General features: G+C 44.4%; 1 protein-coding gene across 8 annotated transcripts in view; it reads right to left on the reverse strand.

Moving 5' to 3' along the window:
• Nucleotides 1–22,630, reverse strand: part of LOC144498566 (suppressor of tumorigenicity 7 protein homolog) — a 179,041-nt gene extending 156,411 nt beyond the window's left edge. For 4 of the 8 annotated variants that reach the window (XM_078219867.1, XM_078219871.1, XM_078219870.1 and 1 more), the window contains exon 1: nucleotides 22,443–22,621. In XM_078219867.1, the coding sequence (XP_078075993.1) occupies nucleotides 22,443–22,593 (151 nt within the window). In that variant the 5' untranslated portion in view covers nucleotides 22,594–22,621. Of the gene's footprint in view, nucleotides 1–22,442 lie in introns of all 8 variants that reach the window. The other 4 variants (XM_078219866.1, XM_078219869.1, XM_078219872.1 and 1 more) reach the window with 2 other exon arrangements.
• Between the last annotated feature and the right edge of the window lie 695 nt (nucleotides 22,631–23,325).

The raw sequence follows: 23,325 nt of genomic DNA on the forward strand, positions 1-23,325 counted from the left end.
ATCCATTAGCCGAGAGAGCCATAGTCTGACCAGTATGTGCTTTTATATTAAAAAAAACAAGTATGTACAAGCAATTTGACCACAAATATCCCAGCTATGTCGGTGGTGGTGTATTCAAATGTAATGGCAGATTTCCAGCAATCTCAAGGGAAGGGCTGAATCCATGTTGAGTGCAGCGAGACAACATGAACAAACAGGCGCTTGATACAATGTTGCTGTCTTTATTATTTTAGTTTTAAAACTTTTATTCCTTTCCCCTATCAGAGGCGTTCCTTTAATTCACAAAACCTGACCTCAACAGAAGACCCTAAAAGCCTGGCAGCAATTCCACCATCCACAACACGGAGTGGAGAGAAAATGATCTCACTGTGGATTGACCACTTCCACATTTCAAGATGGCACCAGGGTGCGGCGACTCTTTATTAGCTGTGTACGTATGGTATGATTTGTATGGATAGCACACAAAACAATACTTTTCACTGTATCTCGGTACATGTGACAATAATAGATCAAATCAAAACAAAATAATCATCAGTATCTCACAAGGAAAAAGTGTTAATCAAGAAATTAGGTTGGATTTTTATGGGGCCCCCCAGTTCCTCGCTCCCCCCACCCACACATCACCCTGCCACCGCCATCCTCCCTCTCCACAAAACCCCTAATCTCCCACCAACTAAAATGTTGGTCTGGAGCCTGCCCATCAAAAAACTGGCTGTCCCGCAGCCAATTTACTTGGGCAGGGCATTAACTGGCTGAGGGTAGGACTGTAAGACGTCTCACAACACCAGGTTAAAGTCCAACAGGTTTATTTGGTAGCACAAGCCACAAGCTTTCGGAGAGCTGCCCCTTCACACCTGATGAAGGAGCAGCGCTCCAAAAGCTTGTGGCTTGTGCTACCAAATAAACCTGTTGGACTTTAACCTGGTGTTGTGAGACGTCTTACTGTGCCTACCCCAGCCCAACGCCAGCATCTCCACATCATTGAGGGTAGGCCTGCCATTGCCTCCTAGGAAGGAAGCCTTAGAGAGCTGCCTGTTAATCCAACTGATCAGCACCTCTGTAGATCCCAGCAGCAACCAGGTTCCAGCAGTGGTCACTGCTGGGAATAAAGCCAATCCCCACAGAGGAGGACGTTACTGAGGTTGGACTGACAGTAAATCTGTTGTATTGGCAGAACGTGGCTGACAGGCCTCAGTGAGAGGGGAGAGGGGTGGCTGAGGGAAGTGGGATGTCACTTTGAGAGGCTTGGGGAAGGGTTAAACAGGGGATTAGGCTTTAGGGAAATGCTGTCGGTCATGCATGGAAACCCCAAAGAGGCACATTCCCACTGTTTGCCCAACTCCAGCCCATCCAGTAAAAGCTACTGGGCTAGCAGCTTGGCGCAAACCCACACCTCCACCATCACAGGGAAAACAGCAGCTATGGGACATGGCACTGAAACGGCCATTAATTGGCAACTTAAAGGCCTCAATAGGCCCGAGGTTGCCAGGCTATCCAACACCTCCACCTCCCACCAATCCTTCCCCCACCCCAGTAAAATGGGTAACAGATCGGGACGGGCAGAAAGGCCACATGCTGCAATTTACGTGGCCTCCTGCCTTCAAACACCAGCAGGGAAAGGCAATATCCAGCTCATTGTTTTTGCAACACACTTGTCTTATAATGTCTCACCAATAATTCATGTGTAACAGCAATTCTGCACTGAGGCATTAAAATGTGATTGAGGTTTTTACAGCACCTGCACATGTTCAGAGCCAGGTTTGAGATAAACAATAAGACTGGTCATGTCTGAAGCCAACCCCACACTAGCAGCGAAATTCCACCATTCACTGTCAGCACAGTATAAATTCTACAACGGAAAGACTTTGCTGCAGGAGTTCCTCAGGATAGTGTACACATTCCAGCCAGCTTTAGCTTAATCAATGACCTTCCCTCCATCATAAGGTCAGAAGTGGGGATGTAAGGTCAAATCCTGGTACATCCTCCCTAACAGCACTGTGGGCGTACTTACACCAAATGGATCTCAGTGGTTCAAAATAGCGATTCATCACCTTCTCAAGCGCAATAAGCACCGGCCTCACATTCCATGATTGAATGTAATTAAAACTGTACAGAAATGCTACTGATTAGTAATTCACATGGAACAGGGCACATAATGAAAGCAGTGTGTGAAGAAGCCTGTTTCAAATCACTAAGTTAAGAATAGGTTGTATTTATTAATAATCCTCATTCACTCCGCACAGCATGTTCCGACTGACTGGGTGAACTCTGCTCTTACTGTTACCTTACTTCTGCAGCGCCGTAAAATCACACAAAAAACTGATGAAGCCCTCTTAAATCTCTACTTAGCCAACTCCGTTTCCAATGGAAACGGGTTCAGTATCTAAAGACTCTCCTTGGAACTCTCCTTATTCCTGGCATCCCCCTGATGAATTGATGCTGTACACTCTCTGCAGCTTCAGTGCCCTTTTATAATGGGTGCCCAAAATGGCACACAATAACCCAAATGTGGCCTAGCCAATCTTTTGTAAAAATGCAACCACTTTTTGACTCTTGTACTCCATGTTCACATTTGTGAACAACAATTTGCGATCATACTTTATAAGCCTTCAACATAGAAATAGGTGCCAAGGAACTCACTCCACAGAGGAATAATGAGAAAAATAAAACAAAACACTGCGACCTTTGTAGACCTTTATCTGCTTTCAAAAAATTGCATATTTGAACTATGGGCTGTACTTATGGGGCGGCACAGTAGTTAGCACTGCTGCCTCACAGCGCCAGGGGCCCGGGTTCAGTTCCAGCTTCAGGTCACTGTCTGTGTGGAGTTTGCACATTCTCCCCGTGTCTGCGTGGGTTTCCTCCGGACGCTCCGGTTTCCTCCCACAGTCCAAAGATGTGCGGGTTAGGTTGATTGGCCATGCTAAATTAATTCTAGTGTCAGGGGGATTAGCAGGGTAAATATGAGGGGTTACGGGAATAGGGCCTGGGTGGGATTGTGGTTGGTGCAGACTCGATGGGCTGAATGGCCTCCTTCTGCACTGTAGGGATTCTATGGATTCTATGAACTTTCCTAGGTTTGGGAACAGCAGGGGGTAGGGGAGGCACGCAGGTTGGGTGTGTGTTTAAAACCAGGGAAACTGACAGTGTGTCAGGAAGCCAGCTCCAACCCCTTGTGTGTGAGGAACTCTCTCAGGAGAGACAGGTTATCATGTTCAAGTTGTTAATTGCTCTGTTACACAGGTATTAACAAGGTTTTTACAATTTAACTGTGTGCTCACAGGTTCCCCTGACATCGTGGACTGTTGTCAATGAAAACGGGACAAGGGCACTGTGCCAACTGACGAGCTGAAGGCATGACTGGGAACTGTGCCGATGGGTACTAAAACTTCACCGCTGCTTTCTTGCAGATTACGTGCAAGACTTTGGTCAAAGTGCTTGCGATCAGAGGTTATTTTACACACTTTGGAGATTGGTAGGTCTGTTCTCCACTTTGTTGATCTATCAGATCACCATGGATGCAGATTATGTTGTTTTGCTTTGGATCTCAGATGAGAACCAAGTTGACCAGAACCAGCACCCAGCAGCAGCAGCCGCAGGAACAGCAGCAGGAGCTCCAGTAAAGTTAAAATTTATTTATTACTCACAAGTAGGCTTACATTCACACTACAATGAAGTTACTGTGAAAATCCCCTAGTCGCCACACTCCAGTGCCCTATTTGTGTACACTGAGGCAAAATTTAGCATGGCCAATTTGCCTAACCAGCACATCTTTTAGACTGTGGAAGGAAACCCGGAGCAACCCACGCAGACACGGGAAGAACATGTAAACTCCACACAGACAATGACCCAAGCCAGGAATTGAATCCGGGTCTCTGGCACTGTGAGGCAGCAGTGCTAACCACTGTGTCACCGTGCCACCCCAGCAGGAACAGACAGCAGAAGTACCAGCAACAGCCTACTGCTCAGAATTAAAGCTCCACTGGAGAGAGCGGATTGACAGAGATGTGCTGCCTGCAGGAAGCCGGAACCGGCAGGAAGGGTGTACAGGCTGAAGATAAGCTTCTTAAACATTTCGATACTCGTGTCCCAGGAGGATCACAGTCTCAAGTCAGGCATTTGCCGACATTTGAAACCTTTACCTGTTGCCAACTGGACCTGGCTAACAGTGGTTGTAAAGGTCACCATCACGTTTTGGCCTCAGTATTCTATCGGGGCTCTGCTGGAGACATGTGCAGGATCTCACAGTTGGCAGCGTACATATGCATGACTGATGCCGTTTGCTAGGGTCAGCAACTATGTCAACCAATGATGCCATCAGAATGAGTTGGCATTCATATCTCCAGCTCGAGCTGGTTTCCCACAATCAAAAATGGGCATCACTAGAAAAGGGCAAAAATAAATAATATTTACGTGGCTTAAAAATAAACCTGAAACTGAACAATCTAACATTGTGCAACACACCTCTATGCAATTACAAATCTGCACTCTTTCTCTTCACAACGCCTGTAAGTTTCCGCCGAGTTAGAGGCAGGCTGCTCAGATCCCGGCTCCAGTTGCTGAGATGCTCTTGGCCAGCATCCTCTGGGTTTTGGAGCTGAGGGCCCCGCCAAAGACTGCTCCACCTGCAACTGTGCAGGATCCAACTTGGTCATCACAATACAGACAGCATGTGGGGCACCAACTGAGCTAAAGGGGAGTGGCAGTGGATGAAAAGTCAAAACACTTTGAGTCGAATCCCCGTTATCCATGTCCCCTTTCACCATTATCCCTCCCATGGCCCAGTCACACCTACCTCGAAGCAATAAGGTCTGGAACACTTTGCAGCAGATCAGTTGGGTGATGAATGGTAAAGTCTAGGGCATAATGTATCCTATTTAAGATGGGATTCAGAGTGTGCCAGTCGTTGGTGAGACCCTGCATGCATCTGTTTCATTTCAGCATCTGATGCTCCTGGCGCAGGCCACTCTTTCCATGGATAAATACATCACTGCAAAGGCCAGGGACATCATGTAACTTCTACTTGAGACAGAATCTTCCAACCTCTCTATAAATATGTACAGTGACACTGCAATACCGAGCAGTACGTCACACATTCTTCATTGCTGCTTCAGAAACACCCTTTTCAATGATGAAGCCCAAGGTACAGAATCTGTGTCCAGCTGAGCAGAGCTTGGACAGACCCTGTGGCCTCCCATGCAGACTTTATGTGACCTACTCTTGCTTACTTGTGACGTTAAAGTCACCAGATTAGAACCCAGCCATCTGCCTTACTGAACCCTCCGAAGTGCGAATATCTGAGTGGCTGCATGGTGTGCATGAGTCCCATAATGGTGTACCCTCAGAGTGAATGACTTCCTCTGAGGAGTCCTCCTATGGGAGGCTTGAAAGCCCTGTGGAACACTAAAGACATGAATTGGAAACATCAAAGTGAGAATGTTTCAAGTAATCATTGTGGGCATGATCATATTTCACTTGCTGCGGACATCAAGTCATGATGAGTGAGTGCTGTCTGCCACCTGGCTGTCTGATATTTAATTTTCACACCAGTGGCTGGGAGGCCTCCATTCATGTCGTTGTTTATGCTCCATTGCAACCTTCCCACAGCTTTCCTCATCTAACTTTATCATTGTAAGCCTCTATTCCCTTCTCCCTCATATGCTTTTCTAGCTTCCCCTTAAATATAACAATTCTATTCATTTCAATCATTCCCTGTGGCAGTGAGTTCCATATTCTCAGCACTCTATGGATAAAGTTGTTTCTTCTGAATTACCCCACTGCAGTTCTTGAGTGCCTTATATTAATGGCTTCTAGTCATGCTCTTCCCCACCAAGAAAACATTCTCTCTATATCCACTCTGTCAAAAAACCCTCATAACCTTATGGACCTCTATTCGGTCATGCCTCAGTGTTCTTTCTTCAAGAGCAATGAGACCCAGCCTGTCAATCCTTTCACAATATGCATAGGCACTTCTGGTATCAATCTAGGAAATCTTCTCTGCACCCTCTCCAGTCCCTCTATATCCTTCTGATAAAAAGGCAAGCAGCACTACATGCAGTACTCTAAGTGTGGTTTAACCAAATTTCACTACAATTTGAGCGTAAACTTCAGTACTTTTCAAATCTATGCCTCTAGTTTGGACAGGGATCTTGTGGCGCAGTACATAGCTTCCCTGCTTCTGAGCTAGATGCTCCAGGTTTGAGTCCAATTCCAGAGCTTGATAGCCATGGAAGGTGCATTATTAGTGCAGCCGAACATATTGATTATCAACCTGCAAATCCTTCCAATACACTTAAGGCAAATAGTAAGAGAGGGAGAGATTCCTGGTTAGCCATGCTTGAGGTGAAGTGATGCCCCTCAAGCTATGGCCTCTGGCTTCAGGCTAACAACCTGTTCAAGATTTAAAAAATAAACTGCGAAAACATGTACCTTGTTCACAGAATCCCTACAGTGCAGAAGGAGGCCATTTGGCCCATCAAGTCCGCATCAACCACAATCCCACCCAGGCCCTATCTTCATAACCCCATGCATTTATCCTAGCTAGTCCCCCTGACACTAAGAGAAAATTTAGCACGGCCAATCCACCTAACCTGCACATCTTTGGACTGTGGGAAGAAACCGGAGTACCCGGAGGAAACCCACGCAGACACGGAGAGAACATGCAGACTCCGCACAGACAATGACCCAAACCGGGAATCGAACCCGGGTCCCTGACACTGTGAGGCAGCAGTGCTAACCACTGTGCTACCGAGCCGCCCAAGGTTGGTTAAGTAAGATTTTCCTTTTTGAAATCCATGCTGATTGTTCATTATACTTTTAATTTCTCAATTTTTTAACAGACAGAATCAGTTGGTTAGATGGCTAGAATAACAGTGGTTCTTGGGGAATACATCCTTGTCTTGTCATATATTATCTGGAGTTTAGAAGAATGAGAGGTGATCTCATTGAAACCTACAAAATTCTGAAGGGCTTGGTAGTGTGAATACTGAGATTGCCCGACCAGTGGAAACAATCTAGGACATGGGGGCACAGTGCCCGGATAATCACACTGGACTGAGATGAGGTGAAATTACTTCGCTCAAAGAGTTATGATGAATCTTTGGAATTCTCTACATCAGAGAGTTGTGGATGCTCCATCGTTGAATACATTTAAGGCTGGGATAGACAGATTTATGGTCACTCAGGGAATTAAAGGATATGAGGAGCAAGCAGGAAATGGAGTTGAAGCCCAAGATCAGCTATGATCATATTTAATGGTAGAGCAGGCTGTGTGATCTATTCCTGCTCCTATTTATGGTGTTCCTGGGTTTTTCATCTATGGAGTCTCACTGGTGTTTAGTTTGTTATTTTAGTTTAGTGGAAGGGGTTTGAACTTACTTTTCCTGCACTATGCTGAATACTATTTTAAATGTTTCCCATTGATGTTCTATACTGTTGTTTATTGTTGCCCATTTTATTTTTCCAAGTTCTATTTTCAGCCCCATCATACTTACCAGTATGTTCTTCTCTATCACCATCTTAAAGCATACTACATTAAGGTCACTATTGCTTAGGTCAGTGGTTCCCAAACTTTTTTCACTGGGCCGCACTTTCGGAATAAAAATTTGTTCGCGCCACACTGAATTTTTTATTGATAAGAAATACATTCAAAAACAAAAAAAAACAACTCCTAGCAGTGCTTCATTCATAACATAGAACACAACTACTTTATAATATGATCATGGGACATCCAGAAAGTATAAAACTATCACTTTGGAAAAATAACTAATCCATGTTTCAATGTTTCTTTGATTATCCTTGAATCTTCCCACCACACTTGCCATCCTCTCTTGCCGCACCAGTGTGGCGCGCCGCACCCTTTGGGAACCACTGGCTCAGGTGTTCCTCTACTTTTACTTCTCTTATGTCCTCTGGTTCATTTCCTATTTCTAGGTCCAATAGAGAATCTCCCTTGTTGGGATTTTTTATACTTGGGTTAGAAAGGAATCCTGGGCATTGTAGGAACTCTATTCCCTTATCCACTTTACCCATCTGTTCAGTTAAATTAATATTAGAGTACAGTGTAGTTGAAATCCCTCATGATTATTATTCTATGTTATTAATTTCAATTTCTTAATTTGCCTGCATAATTTTCCCTCCACCCCTTTCTACTATTCAAAACTAACATGATTTGCCTCTATTAAATCCATGCTGACTTGTATCCATACATCTATGTACTTCTAAATGTTCACTAGATTTACATTATCGATTCTGAAGGTGGGATTTTCTGGTCCCACCGCAAAATACCCGCCCGAAGTCAACAGACCGATGGCTGGTCCATCAAACTTTCCGTCCCTCCCATGACGATTCCTGTCACAGGCAGGGCCAGAAAATCTCAGCCTCAGAGTTTCTCCACAATTGACATTAGACTGACTGGTCTTTTGTTACCCCTTTAATCTTTCTCTTCCTTCTTGAATGAAGGTGTTGTATTACCTACTCTCCCTGGCATAATTTACAAATTTAAAAGATTTTTAAAAACAGTGACCTCTGGTATCTCCATATTGATTTCTTTCAGCAGCCTTGGCCTCAGGACCCAGTGACACATCCAACAAGTCCCATTCGCCCACCACCTTTTTGCTCCTATTCACCTGTCCTGTCCAAGTCATAGGCTGCAAATCAGCGACTACAACCATTGAGGTATTGTTTGTCAACTATACTGCATGATATCAAAAATAAGTCTATCTTTGTCATTGATTTGAACATGGATGTCATTTTTGGCTCCTTTCCCTTTCTTTCTGAATGTTTTTCTACCCATTCCATATTATCTTTCACCCTGGCACAAGAACATAAGAACTAGGAGCAGGAGTAGGCCATCTGGCCCTTCAAGCCTGCACCACCACTCAATAAGATCATGGCTGATCTTTTCATGGACTCAGCTCAACTTATCTGCCCGCTCACCATAACAAGTGAGCAACCACGTATGAAACGCCACAGTTTTGCTCAGAGCCTCACTGCCCACCTCGCACTGCTCCAACACCATGTATTTATTTTAATTCAGGTGATTCCAGCAACCGAGAGCCCCTTCCACCAGGATGTTTAAGCAACAAGTAATGGAATTTCTGGATACCCTGACCCCAATTCTATATTTAATCCATGTGGTTCAAACCGCCCCTTTCCGAGGGAAATAAAATTAGTCACTGAATAAACTAGTCACTGAAGACCTCTCATCGAAACGATTTTTTGAATTACGTGTAGGCAAGTTCTTGGCAATGAAAATACTCCTGTTTGGCTTTCCTCTTTCTCCTTACATAATGGCTGCTATGTAAGGAGAAGGAGGAAAACCTGTCCGCAAATTAATTCCTGAAGGGGAGAAGTGGTATCCTTACGATTGTAAACCACATATTATAAGTGAGTCACCATTTCCACGCATCTGAAAACTGGCCAGAAGATTCTGCTTGTAAATGAGTAAACATGGTCAGCATGTCCAAACAGGGCTAAGTTTCCATTATTAAATGCACATATCAACTGAGAAACTGTGATATAATGAGGTTCGATTTTATTCAAAATGCTCAGCTTGATTGAAGTAGAAAGGAGCACAATTTTCAGTGAACCACAGAAGGTATTTAATTCCCAGGTGTACCAACTCACGATGCCACAGAGTGCCTGTAAAAGAATCACAAAATTGCCTCAATCTTTCTGAAAGAAAGAGGTACAGAATGGAAACAAGTTGGGGGAAAAAAGGAAGGCAGTGAACTGCTTTCAAATAACTAAAAGAAGAGGTCAACTTCTCGCAACCTTGTTGGGATCGGTTCAAGAACAGCACTGATGAAGGTATTCGAAGAGGGACTAAGAGAGGCTATGGAAAATAGGTATACCAGTTACACAGATACAGGGCTTAGTCAAGAATTTAATTAACACTGTATTCAAATTATTTTCTGCTTCTATTTCAACATGATTGTGCAGCTTTCTTTAAAAAAGAGAGCAAACAGAATAAAGATGTGCAGTAAAATGGTAAAATATGCGCCCATATTAGCCGTGAGCGCAAATGGCAACGTGGGCGCAAAATCTCATCAGAATCGGAAAATGAGATTCTCTCTGGCAAGATTTTGTTTCCTGATTTTCCCCATCCCTTCCCGTGGTGTAATGGTCACTTCAATATATTTTTTAAATGTTATTATAATTAGAGGGCTACCAGACATATATTCCTTCCATACCGACATGACATGGCATCAGCAAGGTTTACCACTGCTTTTTGAAAACGTGGAAGAATCAAGGAGAACCTGCCAGGGACGCATGGGTGGCACTACCAGGATGATGCTGCCAAGGGGGCAGTGCCAGAGGCAGGACATCTGGGGAGCTTCATTGGAGGGGAATGGGTGTTTGTGGGTGGTGGTGGGGGGGGGGGGGGGGGGGGGGATGGGGGGAGTTGTCCGGTACTTGTAAGGGGTGGGCGTTCCTCTTATTTATGGAGGTGGGGGGAGGAGGTTTCCTGATGTGTGGTGGTTTGGGGGGGGGGGGGGGGGGGGGGGGGCAGGAGGGGGAGCTGGGGTTCTCCAAATCTGTGGTTGGCGGGGGTGGTGTAATTCCTTTAGCACAAATTGGGGCGCCCTTTAAGAATGGTTCTATCAGGCCCCACCCACCACTGTGATGGTGAAGACCACACCTCCTGATTTTTTGTGTACAGAGTACCATACGTCTGGAGAGAAAACTTGGCTGCCGCACATCAGTTTTATCGCATCAGCCAGCACTGCATAGATGTGGAAAACTCAATCAATAATCTGTTTGGTCTTGTATTCACTATTACGGCACAAATCAAATACAGGTTAGGTGACTGCTTTGTCAAACACGTCCATTCTGTCCACAATTGAAACTCTGAGCATCATTGTTTGCCCCTCCAATTCCCCGCTCTACGCCCATTCTGATCTCTCTTGACTTTGGCCATGTACATTATTCCAACAGAGCTCAATACAACATTAAGGATCAGCATCTCATTTTTCTGCTATGCACTTTGTAGCCTTCTTAAACCTTAATTATAATATGCACCTTCTGTCCAGACAGAATGGCTGTCCATTTGGGATGGGCACGCTGGTATTTTGGTGGAGGACAGGAATGGGTTGGTGCATGGGTTGTGGGAACCTTAATATCTTGAGACTGGCTGCTGCGTTTCATTTTTGATTAGATGCAGATTAAGTCTAAAAGCAATAGGAGAAGGTTTGACAGAAACAATGTCCCGATTAATCAAAAGTATTGAACCTCAAATTGTATTTCCAGGTCTTTCTTCCCTCCAACCCCCACATTCTACCTTTGATTCCTAACCAAGACTAACTAACCCACTCCATGACAGCTGCGATTTGACTCATTCTTCACTTGCCCTCCCATTCAGAAGTGTTTGGCAGTCAGTCAGCTCAGCACCTTCCAAACAAAAGAAGAACTCACTATCAGAGAAACAGCAACAGCAAATCCCACTCCCTATGGGGCAGCACGGCGGCACAGTGGTTAGCACCACTGCCCCACAGCGCCAGGGACCCGGGTTCGATTCCCGGCTTGGGTCACTGTCTGTGTGGAGTTTGCACGTTCTCTCTGTGTCTGCGTGGGTTTCCTCCGGGTGTTCCGGTTTCTTCCCACAGTCCAAAAGACATAAACTCACTCCACGACAGCAGCTATTCGACTCATTCTCCAATTGCCCTCCAAAAGTGTTTGGCAATCAGTCAGCTCAGCACCTTCCACACAAAAGAAGAACTCACTATCAAAAAAACAGCAGCAGCAAACCCCACTCCCTATCAATCTATGGTGTAGCTGGTTACTACTTATTTGCACAATGCTCAGGGCATAGACTGCTGCTACAATGATCAATAGAGAAAGATTAGCAAGGTAACCAATGTTTTCTAGATGTCCTGTAGTGCCTCTTTCCCCAAAGCAGCATCTCACTAGTCCTTGAACACTTCAAGTTTCTGTCTCAGAGTACCATTCCAGGATCAAAATTAGTCTTTGCTTGAAAAAAATGCTTCCCAATGTCAAGCCAGAATCTGCCTTTTTACAAGCTTGTACCTATGTCCCAGTGTCCTGCCATTGTGTGGTGATCGAAAATAGTGTTTGGATTCAGCCTTTTCTTTTCTATTATTTTATAGTCCTCTGCAAAAGATCTCCTCTCATGCTAATGTTCTCTGAAACACTTCACACAAAGTGGATGTTTCTTTTGCATCGTGGGTGGCACGGTGGCACAGTGGTTAGCGGAGTCTGCACGTTCTCCCCATGTCTGCGTGGGTTTCCTCCAGGTGTTCCGGTTTCCTCCCACAGTCCAAAGATGTGCGGGTTAGGTGAATTGGTAATACCAAATTGCCCCTTTGTGTCAGGGACTAGCTAGGGTAAATACATGGGGTTATGGAGATAAGGGCTGGGTGGGATTGTGGTCGGTGCAATCTCAATGGGCTGAATGGCCTCCTTCTGCACTGTAGGATTCTATGATCTAGGATCTATGATCTCCGTGACCAGAACTGAATGCAGAACTCAAGATATAACCTGATCAGTGCACCAGACAGCCTTAGGGTGGAATTTTCCCATCCTGCCTGCCACGAGAATCGTAGTGGGCGGGACACAGACCATGCAAAGGTCCACTGACCTTGGGGTAAGCGCAGCTGGAAAATTCCATCCTTAGACTTTTATTCTATTGTTTTGTCGGGATAATCCAGCCTGTATTTCCTTTGTTCATAGACAGCGCCCGTTAAATTTAGAATTTTTCCAACATCTCTCCTCGCCAGTTCAATATGATTCACTCCCATACACATATATAAAAGCAAATTAATGCAGATGTTGGAATCTGAAAGAAAAATGCTGGAAAATCTCAGCAGATCTGACAGCATCTGTGGAGAGAGAACAGCTAACGATTAAACTCTGGATGACTCTTTGTCTGAGCTCAAAGAGGCTGGTGAGCGTGTGAAATTCTCTACCCATAAGGCTGTGGAGGCCAAGTCACTGAATGTACTTAAGAAAGAAATAGATTTCTAGACACACAAGGTGTCAACGGATATGGGGAGCGAATAGGAATATGGCGTGAAGATTGAGAATCAACCATGATAACACTGAATGGTGGAGCAGCCTCGATGGCCCGGATGCCTTACTCCTGCTCCTATTTTCCATATTTTTTTGTCTCCAAGTCAGCTTAAAATTTAAAATATTTAAAGTATTCATAATATTTAAAATATTAAATAATTAAAAAAATATATTCAATACTGACTAGACTAAGCCTTTCTCTGCAGAAGATAAACTATTACAATACCATTGGTAGCTGCTTTTACAAATGGTATTCAACAGGGTCTGAAGACCACATTATCGCAGTGAATAACAGGCTTTACAAATTCTTCCAAACATAATCCAGATAACAACTGTACACGCAACAGAGTTTGTTTAAGAAATAAACATGGGCAAGGCCAACGACGGGATATAAAAACACGGACAAATATTTTAATTTTGACATGCCGGGGTGTCCACAATCCAAAGCAGATTGGCAAGGGCGGGGTGACGGGTAAGCAGGGCTAGGATACAAGTGGCAGAAGTTTGAATGAGCCAATAATGGTCATGGAGAGTGGAGGATGAAACTGTGAGAGAGCAATGGAGTTGAAAGGTGACAAAAGAATAGACGAGGGTTTCAGAAGCATACAGGCTAAGGCAAGCAATGTTATGGAGATGGAAGTAGGCAGTCTTTGTGACATACGGAGAGCGTATAGCGATGGAACTCTACCTCAGAGTTGAATACGTTCAAGCTGAGGAAGTGACTGGGGGGCTTGGGGAGATGGAATCTATGGTGGGGAGATAGAGTTTATGGCGGGGGAACAACCATGATGACTAGTCTTTCCAACCTTTAACTGGTGAAAGCTGGATATTGGACAAGCAGCCTAACAGCACAAGGTAGCATCTAATTAACACAAGTGGAGGGATGAGATCATTGTGGTGAGTCATCTGTGGTTGCCAGCCAGCTTTTTACAAACTGAAAGCAAACAGGCAACAGCTCAGTTTGGAATCAACTGGACTTTTGGACCTATAAAAAAACTAAATGGAGTTACTTCCCCTACCCCACCTCATAATTAGGAAAAAGACTTTTAAATATAATTATATTTAAAGGAACACACCGTTCTCAGAAAAAAAATTACCTGACTCCATAGATTCAGTGCTCGGGAATGAATTGGAAAAAAAACTTCACAGATAATGGGCAGAATTCTCTCATTTTGAAACTAAGTGCCGTGGCAGGGGCAGGAACATGAAGTGTTTCCCACTGTGGTGATCAACGAGGAAACACGCCAAATTCTCCAGCCCCCATCTCATAAATTATACACCCAATGTTCCACATCATATTCAGTGGCGAGGCCTGGATGGCATGTAGCCTGCAGTCTTGTCCAGGTGCCATACTGAGAAGGTGTCCAACATCACTGACCCACTGTTGAAGAAAGAAGGTGCACCTTCTGAAAATTAAGATGGATCTGCAGGAGCACTCTGAGACCAGAAGATGGACCTCTTAAGAGCGAAGATGGATCTCCTGGAACATTCTGAGGTTGGAAGATGGACACCTAACCTCGAAGGTCCACCTGCAGATTTTGCCCCCACCCTCACCTGTGGTGCTCCAAGGTCCAGGGTTACGGGAGGCCTTCATCCTGAACTTTGGAGGCAGCCCAGATGAGTGCCGACATCTGCACGCCACATTGCTCCTAAGGTGTTTCCACTGGCATCGCGGAGAATCTGGAGTGAGGCAGTTGGGACTTCATCTGCATCTCATTAATGGGATGCTAATGAGGTTCACACCGGCCTCTGGAGGGTTTTCTGACTTGCCACGGTGGGCACCAGCAAAATATCCCGCTGTAAATTCACAGCGGCGTGAAACCGATTTCTGGGCCTTCCGTCATATTCTCCCACTGGGCCCACCATTGGTCATGTCAGTGGGGGCTTGGGAGGATTCTGCCCACTGTATTATCAGGCCCTGTATATAGTTAAAGTGGCTAAAACATCTCCAGAATTCAATGAGTTGAACGGCTAAAACATTTTTAACTGTATTGGACTGAACGAAATATGTTAGTTTGCCATGACCTCCCCAACAGGAGTAAAGCATACTGCTGCTGAAACATTGGAAACCCAGAGTTTCGCAAAACACACAATTGGCAATAATTACTGATCAGATCCATGAAAACCGAAAATCAGAGAGTTCTTCGTAAAACAAAGATGCACTCTATGCATAATATAAGTATACACACATAGTCACACACACATAACAAATGCATAGAGAGCAACATAGATCATATCAAGATAAGTAGAGATTTGTGTTTTACATTACAAAGTAGGAGTTCATGCCATATGAACTAATGGTCTCACTCCAATGCAAAGCAAGATATGGCACTATTTTTCACCCTCCAGTGGAAGAGGAACTTTGAATTGTCAGGAATTTCTCACGTCAGCATCAATATACACCAATAAACCCATGCAAAATTTAATGTTGACGTACTTGAAACAAGCATTTTAAAATAAATGGTCCAAAATCCTGCCATGAGTGAAGATTAAAACGAAGAACTGAAGAAAAAAGCAAGCGCCAGCCCTACCATAACCGCCGTAGAAAATTCCAATAACATAGACCACCTAAGCTATTTTTAACTCACATTCTTGAATTTCACCACTCGGAAGCCCTTAGTATGTTATTATCTCTCGGTGTGCTGCCTCATTGGAGTTCGCAAGTTGATGAATTTGTGAGCCAATTTAGGCATCTGTTTTGGAATTGATTGTTCTTCAACTTGCAAACTCTAAATTGATGCTTACATGGAAACAAAAGTAGGTAGTTCAGCTCCTCACAATATTGCCATCATTTCTTTGAACATTGTCCAAAGATGTGCGGGTTAGGTTGATTGGCCAGGTTAAAAATTGCCCCTTAGAGCCCTGTGATGCGTAGGTTAGTGGGATTAGCGGGTAAATATGTGGGGGTAGGGCCTGGGTGGGATTGTGGTCGGTGCAGACTCGATGGGCCGAATGGCCTCCTTCTGCACTGTAGGGTTTCTATGGTTTCTATGATTTCTATGATTGGAAAATCTGTACTTCAATTCTATTCATCCACATTTGTTTCTACCCCTTGATGGCCTTAGCCATCAAAATTCGATCAGTTTCATCTCACCCAAAACCCACGATCATTTGGGTGAGAAAGTTTCCAATTTCTATTACACTTTATACAAAAACGTGCTTCCTGGTGACACACATAAATGGCTTAGCTGTAATTTTAAGATTTTGTACACTCTCATTCTAGATTTCCCCACCGAAGAACATGATTTTTTTCTCTGTATCTATCATATCCAATCTGGTATAATTGGTCCCATACAAAATCTTTGAATGCCTCATCCTTCAGCGTATATCGCCAATCTTTAGCACCAACCAAACTGGTTTCCTCAAAGACCACAGCAAAGGGGAACAGGTACCAACCTTCACCACTTACATTGAAAACGGCTTTCAGAAAAATTCAAAGACAGGTGCTGTGTTCCTCGACATCACACGACACCGTTTGGCACACTGGCCTCCACCTCAAGCTGTCATAGGCCTCCCCATTTAGCATTCGCTAAATAAATAAATATAATTTTAAATGCCTTGCTCAGGTGACCTTCTAAACTCAAGGGAATACAAAGTAAGTTTATGGAACTGTCCTCATAGTTTAACCGAAAGTTTAAGCCCGAGTATCATACCCAGTGAATGTGCATGGTACCCAAAGGCAAATACAGCATTCCTGTGGTTGAATGGGCAAAACTGAAGATATAGTAATACTGTACTCCAGTTGAAGCCTAACCAAGGCTCTGTGCAACTGAAGCATCACTTCTTCACTGTTATATTTCAACCCCTTTGAGATAAAGACCAATATTCTTTAGACATTTAGATTCATTTGGTAGCTCTGCACTGGTTTTTAGGATTTATATACATGGGCATCTAAATCTCTGTTTCTGCTCACAGCCTCTGGTCCCTCAACATTAGAAAATATTCTGATTCTTCTTTATAACATCCAAAGTAAAGACATCACAGCTCCCTACATTAACCTGTATCTGCCATAGTTTTTTACCCACTCACCTGTTCTGTCTATGTTCCTTTATAGGTTCCTGCTCCCATAACTGTGCCTCCTGGCTTATATGATGAAAAGCTGAGATATCCTTGTCGCATTCAGCCAGATAATGAGCCCACTTCTCTCTCCTCTTTCCATCCCATTTGCTATCTAATAGACTTCCAAGATCACTTCTCAGGGACTGCATTTCGTGGTCAACAAGTCCAGGTTTCATCTTCTTTCCTCATAGCTCTGACACCTGTCACTAGACTTTAGCTCCAAGGCTGTTTCTTGCTCTTGCCTCCAGTGACTGGGTGTCCATCTTTGTGACTATGGGATCAGACCCAAACGCAGTGCTCGAGGTGGGTCTGACCAGAACTGGACACAGTGCCCAAGATGGGTCTGGGCAGAAATGGACACAGTGCTAGAGGTGGGTCTTACCAGAATTGGACACAGTTCTCATAGTGGGTCTGACCAGAACTGGACACAGTGCCCGAGGTGGGTCTGACCAGAACTGGACGCAGTGCTCGAGGTAGGTCTGACTACAAATATCAGATTGGCAAAACAGTTTTAAATTGAACTGTAACTATTTCAGTATAGTTCATCTTTGAATGCTGTATATTTAAAAGGGAGCACTTGAGGTGCAGTGGGTTGCATCCCCACCTTTGGGCCAGAAGACCTGGGTTCAAATCCCACGATGTGGAGATGCCGGCGTTAGACTGGGGTAAACATAGTAAGAAGTTTAACAACACCAGGTTAAAGTCCAACAGGTTTATTTGGTATGTGTATTGTCTCCAGACAAGACAGCCAGTGAAACTTTGCAGGTCCAGGCAAGCTGTGGGAGTTACAAATAGTCCGGTTCATTGGCTGTCTCATTGTGTTCGCTGTTGGCCTCTTGGGGTTTGTGGAAGAACTCCCTCAGCCTCATTCGCCTGATGAATTCAAATAATGAATTCAAATGAATAAACCTGTTGGACTTTAACCTGGTGTTGTTAAACTTCTTACTGTGTTCAAATCCCACCCCAGGACTGGATGGCCAAGAAAGGTATGGTCAAAACTCGGGCAGATAGGTTGAATTTCAGCTCATAACTCTTTCCAACATACACTAATAGCAGGCAGTAAGAGCAGAAGAGAGTCTCGATCAGTCATGTGATTAAACAAATTGGAGCCTTTTCACATGACTATCCATAACTCCAGGCTACAACATGCATGTAAAATTGCATGTTGCTACAGCAACTCGGACTCATCGGGGAGCTGGTTCACGCAGTTGGCTTGGGCAGCTGGTGTGGACCAGATTGGCACCAATGGGGTTTGATTGCTGTTCTGGTTGGGGTGTATTCGAGACCTTCCTCCTGCCCTACTCATGGTGAAGATCGTGAACTCAAGAAGAGTATAAATGTAAAAAAAAAGAATTTTATTTCTATCACTATTTTTATATATTATTGCTTTACCAAGGCATGGTGGATTCTTAGCAACAATACATTCCATGCTGCACCGACCAGGCAGGTTTGCCTTTTAGGTTTGCATTTGTTTAAATACAACCCCATTTTTTCCCCTCTTTTTCCCTTCCCTTTTACTCCTCTGTTCTTTCCCCACTTATATCACAAGTCAGAGGACAGGCAACCTGATCCAAAGCCTTTTGCACCTCACCATCCATAACTAGCTGTTCGGAAGTACATGAGAGTAAACCAGAGTGATTCTCTTAACTTGCTCTCTCTCCTTCTCAAAGTCATGCATCTTTGTTAAATATCACTTCACAATGTACTAGCTGAGATCTAAAAATTAGTTTCTGGCAAAAATTGGGAGCTTAAAGAAGTGTCCAAATACAGGGTTAGGATGATTCGCCATGCTAAATTGACCCTAATGTCAGGGGCTTTAGCAGTGTAAATGAGGGTTGCGGGAATAAGGCCTGGGTGGGATTGTGGTCAGTACAAACTCAATGAGCCAAACGACCTCCTTCTGTACTGTAGGGATTCTATGATTCTACAATTCAGTGCTATTTGGTAGCACAGCAACACCATTGCATCTTCTCAAGCAGAAGAATCTAACTTTTTACCACCCTTTCCCCTTCATCACTGCACATTACAAGCATAATTATACAAAACAGTTGCCGTAATGTGCACAACATGCTTTTGATAAGGACAATCAGTGGTGAGGCGATTAACACAACTGTTACAAGCGAAAATACCACGATTCGTAATATTCAGCGCATGATACAATATCTCAACACTTTCATTGAAATATTTCAGGCATTCCATACAGGACAAACTGTACTTAAAACACCTGGCAGATTGTACTTTTAATTTATATACAGTCGTTTAGATATGTCTTGCAACTTGCATGTCCGTCACATTTCATAGAAAAACTACAGCACAAAACAGGCCCTTCGGCCCCACAAGTTGTGCCGAACATTTCAGCAGTCACATTTCAAAATTTTTCACCTTATCTCCCAATGTAAACCCAGAAACTTACAAGCAGCAGCTAGTGCAGATTTCCATCCTGAACAATTGGCATTTACAGCAATTAAACATTGGAGCAGTAGTGCATCAGGACACTAAATGCAGCCCGCAAAACATTTTGTAAACCGTTGCCCGCACACAAGGTTGCCAGACTCTGCTGGTTTCTGTCCGCATCGCTTTTTTGTCCCCTATGGTATTACTAATGTAATGCACACGCAAAGCAAGAGCACATGAAGTGAGATGCGTGTTGATTACACACCAACATTGACTGCGAGAGCTGTGCAATCCCTCTGCATCCAATCAAAGCTTTGCTACAGTTCCATGTGTTACTTTTGTACTCCAAGTAAGGTGAGCATAAATATTTATTTTGTTTTTTGACCATTTGAAGTTGATGACAGTTCTATTAATGTATGAATGATTAAGCATTTCCTGTAACTTGTTATGAAATATTCAGCAAGTATTAAGTGTATTTATCTTATTCATGGTTAGTGCTGGTGCCTGGTTTCAGTCTTGCGGCCCACTCACTAGCCTAGGCTGCCTCTCACCGTTTGGAAGCTTTTAAAAGGACAAGTTAGTTTAAGCACTGCTCCGTTTTAGCAGCCATAAGCTATCAGTTAAAGAGTGCACCTTTTGCATAGAAATCAACCCCAAGATGATTCACAGAGGAGAAACAGATGTTGTATAAAACCTATTTGTATAAAAAGCTAAGATACCCGAGCGCATGGTTGAAAATAGAATGATTTGGAACTGGTGAGAGAAGTAAGATGGCAGAGGACCACGGAGGGAATCCCAGAAAGTAGAGCTGGGAAGGCTGAAAGTTTTCCAATGAATGGAGGAGTAGCAGCGGCTCAGAACGGGGCAGCAGGGAGTTGTGAGGAAGATACTCAGGAAGCTGCAATGTAGGGTTGGAAGGCAGGCATGAAGGAGATGAGGCCGTGGGGGAGGGATCTGTGAATGGGGACAAGTGTTTAGAATTTAACGCATCAAGGACAGAGAGGTCTGCAAGGATTAAATGATGAGTGAACAGACTTTACTTCGGGACAACACATAGGCAGCAGAGGTTTAGATGAATTAGGGTTGGTGTATGTCAAAACCTGGGGAGAGAGCCCAGCATTGCCTGTTACTATATAACGTTCCTCTTCAAAAAGTGTATAATTTGACTTTCCATGTATAACTCACAGGAAATCCACTAATCTATATAATTACATGTTTTGTGATCAGTGCAATCTATGTGGCAAAGTAGCTGTGGGGCATGAGGTACACTTAATACTTTCTTGTAAATGTGAAATTCAGGCCAATCACAACTCTTTCACTCACCCAGGCCCCTTCTTCCTTTCTGCTGCATTCTCAGAGCTACAATATTTCTGCTGGGGCTTTTGGTCCTGATGTTCCACAATTCTAACTGTGTGAAATCGCAGTGGCCCACAGCACCAGCTGCTCGCACATAAACATATGAACGCAGCAACAGTCAAACACACACGACCTCAAGCTTATATCTGAGAGAGCGAATAAGGTTTAACCAGGGAAAAAAAAGTATCAGAGGAAGTAACAATAAATATGCCTGACGAGAATGGAACAAAAGAAAATATGCCGGGGGCAAAGGAAATTAAGTTTGAGGGAGAAAAGACGAAACATGTGAAAATGCGAAAGAAACAGCAAAGGACAACAAATTGAGAAGCAATGAATTCCAGAAAGTGAAGGAAGAAAAACAAACAGCAAAAACCAAATTCCAGTGAACAAGGCTAAAATCAAGCTGGTTGTTTAAAAATCTACTCAAGAGAAGCCCACCATCACATAAATCAAGCTTCATGAAAGTTGTATGCAATCCACCACATTAACTGACCAAAGAAACCGCCATTCACATCTGGAGAGCAAATTCGCTCAGATCAGGTTCCAGAGAGGCCTGGGCTGAAGCGGCAAGATAGAATCATTGAATCCCGACAGTGCAGAAAGAAGCCATTTGGCCCAGCAAGCCTGCACCGACAACAATCCCACCCGTAACCCCAAGTATTTACCCTATTAATCCCCCTGACACTAAGGGACAATTTAGCCTGGCCAATCAACCTAACCCACACATCTTTGGAGTGCGGGCGTAAACTATAGCACCCGGACGAAACCCATGCAGACACGGGGAGAACGTGCAAACTCAGCAACGGAGAGTGACCCGAGGCTGGAATCGAACCCGGGTCCCTGGTGCCGTGAGGCAGCCGTGCTAACCACTGTGTCAAAAGTAGAAGTTTTTTTAAAGTTAATTTCTTGGTCACAAGCAGGCTTACATCAACACTGCCATGAAGCTACTGTGAAAATCCCCTAGTTGCCACACTCCAGCGACTGTTCGGGTACACTGAGGGAGAATTTAGCATGGCCAATGCACCTAACCAGCACGTCTTTCGGACTGTGAGAGGAGGCCGGAGCACCCAGAAGAAACTCAGGCAGACACGGGGAGAACGTGCAGACTCCGCAACGGAGAGTGACCAGAGGCGGGAATCGAACCCGGGGTCCTCTTGGCACTGTGAGGCAGCCGCGCTAACCACTGTGCCACCCTGAGATTTAGAACAGAAATGTAATAATCAAAATCTGTCTAACCGCACACCAGCCCATCTGCAGAAAAATAAAAGCGAATGGAGGGAGGGGTAGTTCAGCCCTTCTGTATAACATCAGGATGAGATATAGAGAGTGTGGGGGTTTTAGGTGGAGGCGGGCGCTAGGACCCTGCGGAAGAGTTGCAGTCTGCGATCTTGTAGGGCTCTTTACCACAGTTTAATTTTTGTCAAGCCCGATGGTTTTGGGGTGAAAGTGTGTAGTTGGAGAGGGGGTGATTTGGCGGATTGCATGACCAGGGGGGTGGTTAACAGTGGCTTCTGGCAGTTTCCAGGCTCCCCTTCCCCTCTCCCAAGGAAAAAAAACACCAACAACAGAAACTTGTTGAACTTTTCCTCCCCTCACCCCTTCACCTGTACTCAGATTGTCGTTGATTTTCAGGGGGACCCTCAGGATGTAAACCAGGAAGAGCATCAGGAAGAACCACAGCGTCCACAAGTAGGTCCAGGACCAGACGATGCAGGATTTGAGCTGCTCCAGCAGGCTGCTGCTCACTTCAGCCATTTCCAGCTGCTGTCAGCTCAGCACTCTCAGTGTATTCTGGGATCTATCCTGCCTTTCCAGCCCAGTGACTCAACCCCTGGAACACCAGCACTGCAGGCAGGGTGGGCAAGGGGAGACAGACCAGCAAAAATAGTGCAAAATGCACCTATGCACTGCAAAGAGAGAGAGAGTGTGTATCCAGGAAAATTATGCAATTGCACCTATAGATTGCAAAGGTGCAAACAGAGAGAGAATCCAGGAAAATGGTGCGAATGCACCGATGCATGCAGACAGTGAGAGTATCCAGGAAAATTGTGCAAATGCACCTATAGACTGCAAAAGGTGCAGACAGAGAGAACACTCAGGAAAATTGTGCAACTGCACCTATAGGATTGTAAAGGTGCGTGCAAACAGAGAGAGAATTCAGGAACATTGTGCAACTGCACGTATAAACTGCAAAGGTGCAAACAGCCAGAGAATTCAGGAAAATAGTGCAACTGCACCCATAAACTGCAAAGGTGCAGAGAGGGAGATTTCAAGAAAATAGTACAAATGCACCAATAGACTACAAAGGTGCAAACAGAGAGAGGATCCAGGGAAATTGTGCAACTGCACCTATAGACTGCCAAGGTGCAGACAGAATTCAGGGAAATTGTGCAACTGCAGCTATAGACCGCAGAGCTGCAGACAGAGAGGGGATTCAGGAACATTGTGCAACTGCACGTATAGACTGCAAAGGTGCAAACAGCAAGA

Source organism: Mustelus asterias, chromosome 9 (genome assembly GCF_964213995.1).
Source record: "Mustelus asterias chromosome 9, sMusAst1.hap1.1, whole genome shotgun sequence".
NCBI lineage: Eukaryota > Metazoa > Chordata > Chondrichthyes > Carcharhiniformes > Triakidae > Mustelus > Mustelus asterias.